The 16224-nt window shown below is 39.4% G+C and overlaps 1 protein-coding gene across 2 annotated transcripts in view; it reads right to left on the bottom strand.

Moving 5' to 3' along the window:
• The window catches only part of LOC143100459 (rho GTPase-activating protein 6), a 30636-nt gene extending 14650 nt beyond the window's left edge, over positions 1–15986 (bottom strand). The window contains exon 1 of one of the 2 annotated variants that reach the window (XM_076263656.1): positions 15044–15986. In XM_076263656.1, coding sequence (XP_076119771.1) covers positions 15044–15550 — 507 coding nt within the window. In that variant the 5' untranslated portion in view covers positions 15551–15986. Of the gene's footprint in view, positions 1–6117; positions 6642–15043 lie in introns of those variants that run through there. The other variant, XM_076263657.1, reaches the window with a different exon arrangement.
• Positions 15987–16224: the final 238 nt, after the last annotated feature.

The raw sequence follows: 16224 nt of genomic DNA, 5'->3' as shown, positions 1-16224 counted from the left end.
GATTATTTAACACATTCACACTCATTTTGGAAACATCCATTTTCAAAACTTAAAAAGATAACAGCAGATTGAATTGAACTTTAAATAATTCAACTGCAAAAAAGATCACACAATTTAGCATTGTAAAGCAAAGTAGTGTGCTAAATCCATAACTCAAACAAAATGACAACAGTTGCAAAATGGCATGCAGCAAAATAATCTTTATACTTTGATAATGTTGGAAATTGTTGGAAGTCATTAACGATTCATTCAACGAGTCGTTGATGATTAATCAATTCATTTGATTAATTGCACAGCCCTACCAAAACTCTTCTCTCTGTGCTGATATATCTACATAGCTGACACATGTAGTGTCTCATAATGATGACAAGTTGGGAGCCTGCTGGGCTCAGTCACTGTGAGTGTAATAAGGCCCTGTGACAGGGCTGTATGGCACAACATCAGTTCCCACTAGCAACCCTGCAGGACCCCTACATGCCAACAACCCTTCTTGAATCCTCTTCCACCGGCCCCTGCTCATGCGCCTCTTAAGCTGAGGTGAGAAAGTGACTGGAGAGGACTAGCTGTGTGGGTATCTGCCAAGCAAAAATTGTGTTGAAAACATTTCTTTTCTGTTTTTATGCATTTTTATTCTGGTAATGATACTCTATTGTCTTCAGCTTAATCCATATGACACTGAACTGGGGTGAGCGGGACTTAAAATAACAGAACTGTAAGAATGTTGTATATCACCCATAAACTCTGGAAGTGAAGTCAAGTCAAGTCAAGTCAAGTCAAGTTTATTTATATAGCGCATTTCATACACAGAGGTCATTCAATGTGCTTTACATAAACAAAACCATGTTAAGAGAGAGAAGAAGGGTTCTGTAGGTCCACAGGATCAATATTAAGTGGAATTTCTTGACCTTTGAGCAACTCCCCTGTAAGTCTACCCTGACAAGATTAGACTTTCTTTGATCCACTAGTCCAGCCTGTCATATGAGCCCATTTCCAAAGAGGCTTAGTGACTCATTACGAGGCTTACAGTAAGGTAGCTCTCTCTCTCTGTTAGGAGTGTTCTATCTCATAGACATTGGGACATAGATTAGGGTTCTTAGAGTGGTCTTTTCCCAAGCTCCAGACTGTCAGTAAAAACCTCTGAAGCCATTTGAGAAGTGTACTGTCCAACAGTTGGATGAGCAGGTTAGGTCCCATCCATCAAAAACCAGTTGGATGAGCAGGTTAGGTCCCATCCATCAAAAACCTCTAGAACTTCTTTTTATTTTACATTAGAAGTCAAGAGAGGAACAATGCCTGTATCCATTTTGACCCTACTCCTTATTATAGATTCACTGTTAGTTCAAAAATCAGTTGTCATGGTGATTATCAGGATGTATCTGGAAAACAGTGGCCGGTCTCCCAGTCTCTAAACAAAGGTTGGTGGAACTGTGAAGAAAAGTATTTTTAATGAACCTTTACTGTTGAGAGACAGTCTCACAATGACACAGAGTGTGCCAAGATCAGAGGAGCTCCCTATCACACAAAAGAAGACATCAATCACCATTCTGGGTCCATTGTAACACCCACCCCCTTCCAAACACACACACACACACACACACACACACACACACACACACACACACACACACACACTATGCACCCCCCATTTTATTGTGTAAACAGGCGTAGGCCTCCTGCCACACAGCAGAGGTCTGGGAGGCTTGAGAATGTGTGTTTAATCCTGGCTAAGGCACCTCACACACACACACACACACACACACAGCTGTACCGTTATCTCCGGCTGCAGAGAAGCAGCACTAACCATGTGGACTGCTGAGCCTTATTACGATATTACATAACATGTGAAACAATTTACAAGCATGCTAAGTAAATTCCACATTTCTCAAATGCAGAGACATCCACCAACCCACCATGTGGGTTTTCATGTCGGGCACAGAATGCATATGGACAGCTTAATTCTATTCTGTGGAGTAAACACAACAGATAGCAGAAGATATAGTGCATAGCTGATTAGGGCCTTCATTAGAGTCTTCTCTCAGCAGGGAGGCAAAGCCAAAGCGTGTCTATAAAAACAACAAAACCTGCATATTGCTACTTTGAGCAGCCGGGGATGGGCAAATGGTCTCCAGTCACCTTGAGGTTTTTAGGTTTTTTGCCTCTTCAGACAGTGGTGCCTTGTTGCATTATTACATTAAGGGACTTTTTCTTTCCTATGACTTTATGCTGCATTTTCTTTTTCAGAGAGAAGTTACTCTTTCAAAACGGAGCTATGTCCATTACTGCCTAAATTCAGTTCATAACCATGAAAGTACAATAGTATTTACTTTTTAACCATGAAAGAAAAATAAGAGCAGCCAGGCATCACATAATTAAATGCCTAATTTGGATGTTTTGTTTGTGTTAAGAGTCTTTTTCCCACTTACTTTGCTATGATTACTACTTCTACTACTACTACTACTTCTTAAACTATGAGTCCATAAACATTGCCTAGCTCTACTATACAATTGTAGAACTGACAGAAGAGAGAGAGAGAGAGGGAGAAAGAGAGAGAAAGAGAGAGAAAGAGAGAGAGAAAGAGAGATAGAGAACCTGTAATAGTTGAAGTGATAAAGACTCATAACTATGGAAAGTACTAGCATGCATGATTATGTGCCAGGTTAAATACAAAAAGGGGAATTGACCATTGAAAAACTGTAGCTCAGCAGGGTAGGTATCTTGTAGTAAAATATGAATTACATGAATTAAATCAATAAGGTCTACAAGAACATTTTGTGACTATTCATTTACAAACTATGCATAGCGTTACATTTACAACAAGCCAAGTCATACAGAAAGTAATTTTGATACGCAATTCAGGTTTTTGCTTACAAACTTAAGAATAAGCCTTATTATCCTAGTTGGTTCTTTTTCTTATTTTCAATTAATATAAAAAAATATCAGCTATACTCGCAGGGCTCCATGAACTGGCCAAGAAAAACTGGTGTGTATTATGTAAAGCATCCAATTGTGGATTATGGAGTGTTTATACTTTTTATATGGATCAATATCTTGCCAAATCTTAATCCAGGTTTCATTTCACAACATCAACACTAAAATTCCCCTACGAGTGAAAACTATTCCCAGGTTGTTTTTCCAGGTCAACTAGATCTTTGGACTTGCCTATGTGGCTTTCAGACCACAGAAATGGTAAACTTATGTTGTGCTCGAGCTTAAGCCATTTCTAAAACTTATGAAAATATTGCAGGCTAAGTTAAAGCAGGTCCAGAATTAGCAATTGCTTTTCTTTTTTTATTTTGTTTTTGAGCTATCAACAGCAAGACAGTTGGAACATAATAGGCATGCATTCAATGTCTTCCCTGATATAAAATTCAACACATTTAAAAGGCGGCACTCCTTTGAAAGAGACAAGTTCATTGAAGCAATTTCAAAGTCCATACAATAAAACCTTTAGTCCAGTTGTGCACTAGATCATCAGCAATTTGAAGGCAATGATCAATCAATAAACCTATGAATACGTCAACTTGCAGCCCAGATTCAGACATTACCACATTTACAACATTTCATCTCAGGTCACAGAACACCTGCTTTGATCTGCATGTCTGTTACTGACTGTATCTGAAATTCTCTCATTGAGACTGAGAAACTGGAAAATATGCTCAGATGTGAAAATGAATCGAAGGGTCCCTGGGAGCTGTCCAGGCTAGCTTTGGTCAGACTTTGGCTAATGTAAAAAGGAACCACCGGCTCCTTCACACTTTCATTCAGTACCTCCACAGAAACATGCAGCCAAAACAGACTCCAGTTCCCCTACCATGATAAAGGCTGTTCAACTGAATGTGAAAAATAAAGCAAAGAAACAAAGACAAATATTTGTCATCACATTCAATTTGTCTAACATTAATCTGTGATTTGTAATGTGTGAAATAATGTTAATTTACTAGGTAGAAAAAAGGGCATATATTATTCACCATTCACCTTCTTAAACTGTGTATAAGAATAGCAGGATGTGCATGCCTCAAGAAAACATTTATGGCATTTATGAATCGACAATACATATTCTTAATTGATGGCTGAATATGATTAAAACAAGAAGACGAATGGTTTCTATATTGGAGACAATGGTGGAAGTGGACTGCAAGACTGACGCAAATGATAAACACAGTGTTGTTCTTTTTACGTAAGTGCGCCTTTCATACACTCCACACTTCCTGACATTCAGTATATGCAAGGCCAGAATACATTGGACTTGGTCTTTAGGCAAATGGGGACTAGCTCCTGGTCTCTGTCTTATCACAACCCCATGGTCATACGTGACCATGAACGACCATGAAGGTTTTATTTATGCTAGAGAAAGAATTCACAAACTGTGCATGTGTCTTAGTAGACAGATCCTTATCGCCTTCTATCCCACCCTGAACCGTTAAACCTGCCTTACTACAAGCCACATGGTGTGAGCTTTGTTTATATACAGTGAAATGTAACTTGGAACTAAAAAGAAACAGTGGTCATTTATTTTAACTGGCCACTCAGTGGTCACTCTTTTAAAAAAAAATGGCCAAATCCATAAATAACCAGATTAATGGCAAAATAATCTATACTGTTTTTAAACTAATGTCAAACGCCAGTAACAAGACAAACGAGGAGCCAGCATTTGAGTGGAGTTCCGTCTCATTCGAGAGGAGTTAAAACAACATAAACAACAGTGAATAGCTTACAATATCACTGGAGTTACAACGTACACAGCCTACAGTGAAAAGCTTACATTTACAATATCACTATTTGATGCAGAACAACTGTGCCATATTAAATCTGATATCATGACACTGCTCAGTTTAGTGTGTGTTCACTGTTTTTCAGTGTTTTTGTTTTCAAAGCAGAGCAATCCAAAGTTCTGAAAGATGCTAAAATTAGAAGTGAGTGCTCTGCCCATCACCCTCCCTGGAAACAACATTGTTTAACTTCTAAACAATCTGTTCCAGTTATTCCTGTCTTTGATGTATGACTTCAGATCTTGCAGACAAAGACTTCTTTAAAAGTGTGAAGTATTGTCCCAGGGTCCAGAGATGGCAATAATCAATAGCATGAGGTGTAATGGGTACCTATATACCATGTGCTATATTCTTCAAAGATAATCATTTTCAGAAATGATTTCTAATGCAAAACCAGCTTTATAACATTGAGTCAGCACTATCAAGGAATGCGTGCATCAGTTGTGCACTATACGTATTAGAAATATGCATTTCAAATAACCAGACAGCATAGGTCACTTAATTGTGGTTGCTTGTCCAGCTGTCCTAAAAGAATATTCACTATTACATCATATGAGCATGCAAGCATTATTAGGCTAACGCCCTACACAGTACAGGCTAAATCCATAAATTCAACGAGTTGATTTGAGCTGAACGAATCTGCACAAGTGCTGAATGCATGCTGCAAACTATATGTCTGTGGTATGAAGATTTCTGATGGCTTCCTGTTGGATGCCATTGCTGATTGACTAGTAAGGATACACATGGATATTCAGTATGCATGATTGCCATCACAGTTGCACATGACTTCTGTGTTGCACTCTATAGCTACTTTTTTGAAAATCAGAAATATGAATAGGAATGCAGATGTGTCTATGTGTATAAAATTATTCATAGTGAGGTGAAAAGTAATTAATAGGTAGTTAATGAGGTTTACAATGTTAACAACTCTAGGCATTTAATCATCTCAAAATTATTATATTGATGAACAGAATATAGCCTATTAGAACCAAGAAAGGAAGAGCCACAGTAGCCTATCTTATCTATCTGGATCTTCTGCCCTTATCTAGACCTCTACACATTCTTGGCTGTAAATGTAGAAGAAATACGATTGTAGGGGAAGGAAAGAAAAAATTACAGCAGTTCAATACACCTACAGATCATCACTCTCCATAACAAAGATGAATAATATATCCCCAAAACAGTACAGGATAACTAACTGACAATCTAAAGACTGGCTGACATGCAGGATCATGATAACAGTAGTCGTTTAGTGGGGAAAATAATATAGCTTATGAATATGAATGTTTAAGAATGTGAAAGACCAACTGATTAAGAGATACTGAAAAACACATGAGGACTGACTTACAAGGTAGGAAATGCGCCTGTTGAAGACCACAATATCCTCCATGTCGCAAGTTGAGGTCCTCATCTGCACTTTTGATGGGAAAAATACTCCAAGCAATGGGCCGTCACAAACAAAGACATGGGAAGGCAGACAGGGTGGACGAATGAATTCTGATAAAGTTCAGCGAAGGACGAACTCACATTAAAGCACCGTACATATCCTTGACATACCGCGTGTCCATTGACACTCTAAACGATGCTGCGCGCAGGACCTTCCTCGTAAGTTAGAAAAGCTGACAGATAACAGAGGCGGGGCATCACAAAACAATCTCAAATTGGAGGAAGCCCGACAGAACAACTAAGATTATGCTTGATTAACACGATTTGAGAAGATAACGACTATTAGGTCATGCATGTAAACTTACAGTAGCCTAGGTTGTTTACAGCAGCATGTTGTTAAATGTAGCCTACGTGCATATTAGTTATGCATGTAAAGAACTGTAAAGACTATTAAATTGTAATTGTTTTCCATAATGACTAGCTGTATTGTACAGTTCTGTGGTAAACTATGTAGGCCTACATTTGGAGTCTCTTCATAACTCTCACTCAATAAGTATTTTCTAGGTACAGTAGCCTATATCCAGCCTTGTTCATAGGTACGAAATACAGATTTGAAGAGTCACTGACATGGTATTCTACACTATTTCCTGGATGCATATTTCATTATGAATAACTTCACCACTGCTGCATGTTTAAGATATTTTATTTTTGATACGATTTCGTACTGCGCATTTACCAGCCCTTTCCTTGTTAACACTGAAGCCATAGTATTGCGCCATAACTGTCAAGTCATTGTTTGGAGGTTAACTGGCATAAGTGTTATCTTCCTGAATGAGCCTCTTCTGAAGATACAATAGGCCTACAATGATTCGTTATCTATTGTGAATATACCGGCATTGATCAACAGGGTATGCTAAGGGTAAGTCTTTGCTAGCTTACTGCACAAGCTTGGCAGCACCCAATCACAAAACAAACAACACATTTGCAACAACATTTGTTTTAAGCTTCCTTTTCTTTATTTAAATTAAAGGTCCATGGTGGATCTACAGGATGCTGACATGTTACCTCATTAATCTCAAAATCAGTTGAAGTCATGGCAAGTCCATTATCATATTTGTACTTCTTCTTGAATCTAATCTGGGCACTTTTAACATCTTCATGCCTCAACATGATTACAATACAATTTCAAGTAATGTAGATTTATTGATTTCACCCTTTCTCAATATAGAAACAAAGGTCACATGTGAGTGGCTAGGCCTACACCACCCCCAGCTTAGCAGAAGAGAAGAGGAGAACTCATAATGGAGATTCATGATAAAGTTAAGCTTGTTCCAGAAAGCTGCTAAAAGGTTCACAAATAAATGAATGACAAGCTTTAATTATCAGTGCTGCTTGTCAAAGCATAGTCCAGAGTTCTCCTCCCCTGAGATGGGATACCCCTCTCTCTAGAGCCCTCCGGAATGCAGACAGCATTCCACTGAATCACCATGGGATCTACCTCCACTTCTGCCAAACCACTCTATCAATCACTCACAAGCAATAACACATCTCTTCGCAGAATCTAATCAAAGCACATATCCACATGTCTAGATAAATATAGGAATATTTAGGGCTGCAACAATTAATCAATTTGTTGTCAATTATTATCATTTAAAATGTAATTCCAGAGTTGAACCCAGGGTCTTTTTCACAATGACAAATAGAACACCTCCTCGGGAGATGAATTGCGTTGATCGAAGGAGTAGCAAGTTTGACTGGCTTTAGCACTTAGGCCTACAGTCCAAATAGCTAACAGAGCAAGTAAGGGCCATTCACTAAACATATCCAAACCGCCATTTTTTAACTAATAATAATGCTCAAAATAGCACCACTCTTCTGCAGTAGCATGAATAGGGTCCATACACATCAACAAAGCATCAAGAATTTACTAAGTGTAGCCTACCGGGAGTTTATTAAAAAACTGTTTTACGAGACTTAGGCTAGGGCCTACCGTCTTCTTAAAATTTTCAGCATATGACAGTAAGCTAAACATCTTTGGAGTGTGGACAGAAGGCACGATAGTCAACAACTAGGCTAATTGATTAATCAAGAAAATGATTGACAGATTAATGAAAATAACTGTTAGTTGCAGCCCTAATGTCATTTCCTGTCTTGCTGTAGAAAAAACATCTCTATCAAGCAGCTGTTGCTGTGGAGTTTCTACCAGACATTTGAAAAACAAAACAAGTGTGCACACATCCGGGAGATTCTTCAAAAGACCCTAAAGATCAAATTAAAAAGTCATATAGTATGGAGCTACACAGTGCATGGACCTTCTCTTTTGATACATGCTACCAGCTGCTGCACACAACACATCTACAATGTAGGCCTACACTCACTGTCTAGCCTAGATGTGACGCACATTATTAAAACAACTAGAGATGAAAGTGGTCTGTTCCAGTCAGGTCCCCTGTGTAAAGTGTGCTTTTAAGTGTCCCGCGACAGCATGCCCCAGGGAGAGGACAGACAGACCCTGACTTTAGGTCAGACAGACAGGTCAGTTTAGCTTGATTTGTTTCAGATGCCTCCAGAAAATTCCCAGAAAATGAGGTAAGAAAGAGAGAAGTGAAAGAATGTGAACATGGAGAGAAAAAGAGAGAGCACTAATGATGAACTGGATGAAGATTAATCCCAGAGATTAATTTGATGCTTGTGACCTGGTAGAGTGATTTCCAAGCGAGACATAGAGCACAAGATCTGCTGACCCGGCTGAGTCTTTGTTTGATTAGAATACACTTCATGTGACCTCAGAACTTCTTCAACAAGTAAATAAGGCTTTTGAGAAGAGGTGGCCTGAGGACTGTGTGATGTTGAAATGGATTTCAGGAATATTTTCCTTGTTCTGCCTTGCTCTCCACTGTGCATTCTTTTCTCATGAAGTCCCTCACACAGAACTTTCTGAAACAAGTAGTCTTGAGTAAACACTCCACATGGAGTCTCATTCTTCTTAAAAAGCCATTAGACTGGCTCACCACATCCATGTGGGGCGAGAGGATGAAGCAGGAAATATGCCATTTACTGCGTTATCTTGGCCTCAGTTTCAGGCACTCATTAAGCCAGTTCCAGGCAGTCTGGGGGTCGAAGGGAAATGGCTCCCTCTAAAGGCATGAAGATGAAGACACTTGCAGTTTTTTAAAGGCGACTAAAAACATCTGGAGATGAAAAAGAACAAGTGGACACTGGTTGAAATGACCGTTCTTATTGGTATGTGGGATCATGCCATATACATGTTATGTATTCTAGATCAAACAATTAAAAGCAAAGAGGACAAAATGGTAAAAAAAAACATGAACATAATATGGATATTCCATCTGGAACAGGATATTCCTTCTGGGTGTGGTATCGTTTGAAATTAATATATTCTAGTGGTGCTTAAATGAAAAAAATTTCCATCTTCTAAATAGTTTATCAATATACTGCACATTACTCCCTGTGTACAGCCTGTTCCTGCATTTACCAAATGTGGCAACAAATGTCCACTAGAGATCGCTATATTGCCATGTTCTGTTGTCAATCTATGATCAAGAACAGATCACAGGAAGTTTGTACACACTGTATTTCAAACCATGATAGCTGTATTTCAAACCATGATTCAAGTCTACATTTGGAGGCATGATAATACTATCATAGAGATTAACTGAACACATTAAAACCCATTCACTGACAGCATTACCACTGCTGCACTCAGACTTAATCAGACAAGCTAACATTAGGCCACTTAGTAAATAAACAAAATGTCTGCAGTCCCACATTGCTGATGTCAGCCTGCTTTAAGACATCACCAGATGACTGTTGAAGACCAACAGCTATGAGAACATATTCATCACCAGCTCAGTGAGGCCCCTCAACATTAACGCTGCAACAACATGCCTCTGACAGGACAACATGGTCTGAATTTCATTTGACATGAATGCTATTAGTTCATGCACAAAGGATGTGTCTAATTGAAACAAGTTGCCATTGATGACCAACAACTGAATTCCCCTTCAGAAGACTAAAGGGGCTCTCCATCAGTGCCCAATGTGTTCCTTCTCCAAGAACATATGGATCACTTTTGCCAATGTAGCCTGTAACTTCTACTGTCGCGGTCCTACTTATGAAAAATAATGAAAGAAAGAAAAGAAAAAAAGACAGAGTGGAATGGGACAGACAATATAACAACAGATAGGGAGAGAAGGAGAGTGAAAAGGGGGGAGAAGACAGGGAGAGAGAGAGAGAGAGAGAGAGAGTGAGAGAGAGGTAGGACGACATGTGGGGCAGAAAGCCACATCATTTAAAAGTCTAAAATCAGTCTAAACTAATTCAAAATGGCTGCATAACTAAGTCTGAGATGTGAGCGAGGTCTTGTGGTCAGAGGAGGAATGTCCACAGCCACATGAAGCAAAAACGAACTTCGGGCTCAGATGCCTGCAGGCAACAACTGAAAACCTTTCTGTAAACAAAGTGATAGCCTCTGCTGCAGCTCTGCTGAAGGTCCGCAGCACTCTAGCGAAACACAGACACGAACAGATGTGGGATTGGCCTCTGTATTTACCAGTCTAGCACATTGGGGTTTTTAAGCCATGTCAACTGTGAGGAATTAGAAACAATGACAAATACGTTTTTAGTCACATGGAAAAATGTTGCTTCGTCAAATTAGTTGTAGTCCATTTAACTCCGGAGAGGATGCTTGAGATGGAAAAATACAATTTTCAGGATTAATGCTCTTTACTGGTGCAGGATGTCTGAACGTTAAGCAGTAGATTAATAAGGCAATTACATAGAGTTTATTTATTTTTTTTCCCCAACATGGTTTAGGGACTATATCTGCTCATGATGCAAAAGACATGGCATAATGTTACAGCTGGGCCCATAACCCTCTACTGAAAGAGTTATAAAGGTTTAGTGATCCGCAGCACAAAAAGCAAACAACAGCACAGCGGTGCCGGAAAAGGGAATGAGCTCTCCAATCACACAAATAAAAGCCCCAAAACATAAACATGCACAGAGCAGCACAAGCAGCCGCTTTCCAATATCAAACCCATATGTACAGCATTATGAGGAGGGGAAGCATCTTTCCGGCAGTTCTATAAATAGCACTCAAAAACATTTACAGATTCTGACTGTGCTTTGTTGACCTTGTATGTGAAGTGACACCCTTTCAGTCTTTAGGCTGGAGAGGTCTCCTTAATATAAAACTGAAAAGCTGAAGATGTTGATAAACCCATAAGCTTTCTTTTTGTACTCATTGAAGTGTTGAGGTAAAGTGGATAAGATATGTGGGTCACTTGCTGTTCTGCAATAATGTTTTTGTAAAATAAAAAAGTAAAAATCTATATTCCTGAGGGACGGTGGTAATGGCCCTAGTGCTGCATAGTTGTACTTATCTGCATTACAGACTGTGGGAGCACAGGCAGATAAACGCCAAAGGAGTGGGAGGCCAAGGAGCAGGTTTTGTTCCGTGGCACATATCCTACCCTGACAGTCTCCTGCGGGAAGAAATATTTGCTTGGGGAACATTGCCAAAGATCAGGTCATGCTACTCTGTTGTGAGAAATAGAAGTGGGGGCTTACTTCATGTAAACCAGATGTCTTCTTACTTTACATTTCAACTCAGCCATTTCAGAGCTCAACAAGATCTTTCACAGAGGAGACCATGAAGCAACATGGGCAAGAGTATCAAGTATCGATTTAGGGCCATATTTATCACAGTCTTTGTCTCTTTTAATCCAGAGTAACAAAGACTATCAAAGGGTGAATTGTTTTACTGAAGTTTAAATGCAAATGTATCAGTTATTGTTACACTGGGATGGATAGGTATCAGAACTTGCAGCCTGGATTGAATGGATGATGTACTTTTCTGCATACATTAAACCTTTATTATGATGATATTATGATCCCCCCATCATGCAACATTTTAAACAGTTGTAAAGATACTACAATACATCGTTTCGACTAAGTCAGAATTCTTGTTAGTATAAATTCACCCCACTGAAATGCATTGTTTTATAAAGTGTATTTTGGCATTGTTTACTTTGGCATTGCTTGCTAAATCCAGTATAATTAACATCACACAGAAACAAAAGCCTTTGCCAAACAAGAAGATTACAAAGTTTCCAGTTAAAGAGCACACACCCCATTTAAAAGAAGTAACAGTGCCAAGCTGTGCTTCATCCAAGGGGGAAATTCTGTCAGGCTGCCCCTTGTGCTATTGAAACTGTCTCTCAGCAACAGTCCACACCAAAAACCAACCAGATAACCTTATATCCTGGAGAGGAGTGCCTTTAAGTACTTGGAATAAATTAAATTGTGACTTGATTTAAATGACTACAGTCAGGGAGCAATCAATTATTGCAATGGATGTTAGCAGTTTGTATACTGTCAGAAGCCATGCTGGTTTTGAGCAGCCTATTCAAACTTACAGGAAACTGAACAAATACCACAACTAGATTTGCCAAAATGCTTGCTCATCAATCAACTAGTTACTCATAATGATACATGTTTGGAAAAGATTCAGACAGGGGAACGGACGAATGGTAGGATTAGTGTTGAGCTACTGTATGTGCTTTGCAGCTAGTAAAGACTAGAAGCATCGGGCTGCTATTAAAATATCAAGTAATATATTGACATCCCTGTGCTTCTACGGGGCTAACTACACTGCAGTTCGTAGTTGCTTTCTGGTATAAATCAGGATAAATGTAATTGATAGTGCTTACATTGTCATGGAGCTTGTTTTTGTTACTGGACGGTTTCCTAATGAGTGTGGTGCAGCAGACCCAAATGCCAAACTTGTATATTAGACCCATCACAGTGGTGCCATGCCAGTGCAATTTGTCACTGAAAATGAAAGCCAGTTACAAGGAACCATACCTGCCATATCCCAGAGGGATTTCAAAGTTATAAGCCAACTAAATGCACAGTCTAGTTGGTGAGCTCCATGCGATTCCTTAGTATACAAATTGCATGTAAATACATGGAAATATATGAAAACCCTACAGACCAATGGCATTGTTCACTGTGTCTCCATCCAACTAGCAACAACGGAAGAAGAGTTAGCACAAGGTTTTCCAAGCTCACGGGTCATTGTTTTATGCTCACATACCTTAACCACTGAACTGCTTGGGTTCTTCTCCACACTTGGGAAACTTGTGGAAATAGCAAGAATCCATCAGACTGTGAAGCAGGCCTGACTACACTCCAAAAAAGGCTTATAGTCAAACTCCTGCTTTACTCTAAAAATATTTGCATTAATGTCATCACTCCTCTTGACATATTTTGCAAAGCAAACTTCAAGTGTACAACTTAATGTACACTTCCTCAAATTAAAAAAAAATATCTTTAGGACGTAACATTGTTCACATGGTGGAATACATTAGTTATGAGATGAAGCTGAAGAATCTTAATCCATCAAGTTACCAATCATCTTGTATTCTCTATTCTCCGGCATGTCAAGTAATAGTCCCATTCAGTGTCTTACCTATCAACAACCCATGTCTCTGTGCCCATCACAGTACAAAGAAGAGGTACTGAACAATTAAGACCTGGGGAATGTTTGCATCTTTAGTTTACTGCCAAAGACAACAAACTAATTGAATGGATCAAGTGAGTTTATAAACAGTTTATTGTTGTCAGTTTATTCTAACAAGACAACTGAACTTGAACACATTTGAAAACTCTACCTTGTCAGTCTTTGCCTTTTTCACCGAACAGGTTTACTGTCATACTATCTCGAAGACAAAGTTTTGTCCTTATTTGGTGAGGCATGGTTTAGTTTTACAAGACAGCATGGTTTCACAGAATTCTATTGAATAACAGCAGTTACATGTTTGTTAGACCACATAAATCTCAAAATAGAACAAGTCTCAAGTATTTTTCAACAGGATAAATGAAATAAAAACTCAAGCATACCACACTTATTATAAAAACATCACACCTGAATAATGCAAAATTAACCACGGCTTCTAAAGGGCTGCCATGCTTCTTCAAAAACTGAGTGACAAATTACACTCAAAACAATCAGAGTTGACATCCATGGTCAACAGTGTCCAACAGAACTCATAGTTTTGCTGAGGTATTTCTGATTGACAAATGGAGGGAGGCACACAGATCAAAACAGAGAATCCCACGCTGGCCCCAGAACTGCAGCTTGACCCAATTATGCCTGGGAGCACTACATCTGCTTTAAACTTGAGCATTTAAGAAGTGCAGTCAGAGTCCACATGGGGAGTCAGGCTGAAGACTCACCTCAGGCTAAGCTGGTGAGGACCTCCTCCCACCCATCTCCTCTCTCTGATATCATGAAAGTCCAATGATTCTGCAGCAGGAGCTTGCAGAGCAATGGACCCATATTACAGATTATAAACTACTTCTCAGGAACAAGTTACAATAGTAATTCATTAGAAATGTGATGCCCCAATAAATAAATGGCACAGGTTTAGCATGATCTGTCCTATCATGGATGAAATAGATGAATGATTAACATAAAATTGGTATGTCATGCTTAGATAAAACAGAGCAAATGGGTCCAAAGACACCTCACTCACAACCTGATTATTAAATATGTAGCCTAGTCATTGCACGCACACACACACACACACACACAGACACACACACACACGTGAGTATTTACTAATGACAGCTTACAAAAAAAAGTATTCAAGACTTCATAAAAGACCACATGTTACTTTAAGCGTTAGGCTTTATGAATCAGTTCCCTCCTATATGAATGGGGGTTGCATTACCTTTTACAAAGTATAAGAAGAAGAAGAAGAAGAAGAAGAAGAAGCAGCTTATCTGACAGACATGGGAATAATTCTACAACCCTACATCTAGCACATTACAGTATAACCACAATGAAATCACACTCATACCTCAGACTGGTACACCGTGTACGACTGAGTATCCTGATGATGCAGCTTTTTCTGTAGCCACTTTCGAGGTGAGAAAAGGGTACTTGAGCTTCCTGCTGTTGTTGGTGTTGTGCACCGAATAACCGACAAATCTGCAGTACTCCATTTTAAGTTCTTTCCTTCGTGATCAGAGCTAAAGTCAGCAAACAACGAGGTGTCTAAGGATGAGAACAGGCTTGAAGATGAATGATGCTGTTTCACTCGCTTTGTCTTGGCGCGCGCCTCCACTTGACCTGCCGTGAGGTTCTCGGCGGACGCTTGAAGGTACGGTAAACCACCTGTTTGATTCGAGGCAAAACAGTGCAACTTGGCCTCGCTTGGATATCCCGACGAGGCATTTGAATCTGCTCCATAGTTTCGTATCAATGCTGGATCTAAACTTCGAGTTTGCCGTAATTTCCTTTTAGAAATATTTTTGGATGCTGGTGAAGAGCAAGAGAAAACGTTCAGCAGTCCTTGGGCGGACATGATTTCTTTTCATTTCCCAACACAATGTATACACATCCTGTTGATATATTGAATGACTCATGAGGCAGAAATGCTACATTCACACGCACATTCCGTTTCGAGTAATATGTAAAAACAAATTGCGCAGTCCATAGTCCCTAGTTTCACAACCTGTGATCCGCGCCGTCTGGGCTGGTCTGAGTAATGATTTGAGGACGCCTGTAGATCTCCGTTCCCATCAGTCGCACCAATGCGTCAGAGCCACTTTTGAAAGTAGCCTACTAACTCGAACAAACCTGAAACCAGTTGGCCAAGTTAACTGCTGTGGCCCGATGGATTCACAGCTCGGAATTACTATTTTTCAGCTAAGTAGCTCTCCATTCACAGTTTTTTTTTTTTTTTACAGTAAAACATGTCCAGCAAAATAGTGAAGTCTAACTCACTCAGTCGGACGCACTGAAGCACATAAACTCAGAGGGGACTAAATAGAGAGAGAGGGGTAATATGGGAACAGCAAACTCTCCATCCCATGGGAAAGAAGAGGAAAGCAGAACAGATAAAAAAGGGCCTATCCTGGAAGACTATAGGCACTGATAAGATTCTGAAAAGAGGAAATGGCAAGAGAGACCATGTTTGTTTGATCCTCGAAAATAGACTACATTATTGGAAAACCCTGGGGAAAATCCAGGTGCCTC

Source organism: Alosa pseudoharengus, unplaced genomic scaffold, assembly GCF_046254945.1.
Source record: "Alosa pseudoharengus isolate Yale_2024_CS ecotype anadromous, Long Island Sound unplaced genomic scaffold, YU_APseudo_1.1 YU_APseudo_1.1_scf_3, whole genome shotgun sequence".
NCBI lineage: Eukaryota > Metazoa > Chordata > Actinopteri > Clupeiformes > Clupeidae > Alosa > Alosa pseudoharengus.
Note: the sequence above shows the minus strand (reverse complement) of the source record. Positions and strands in the feature narration are given on the sequence as shown.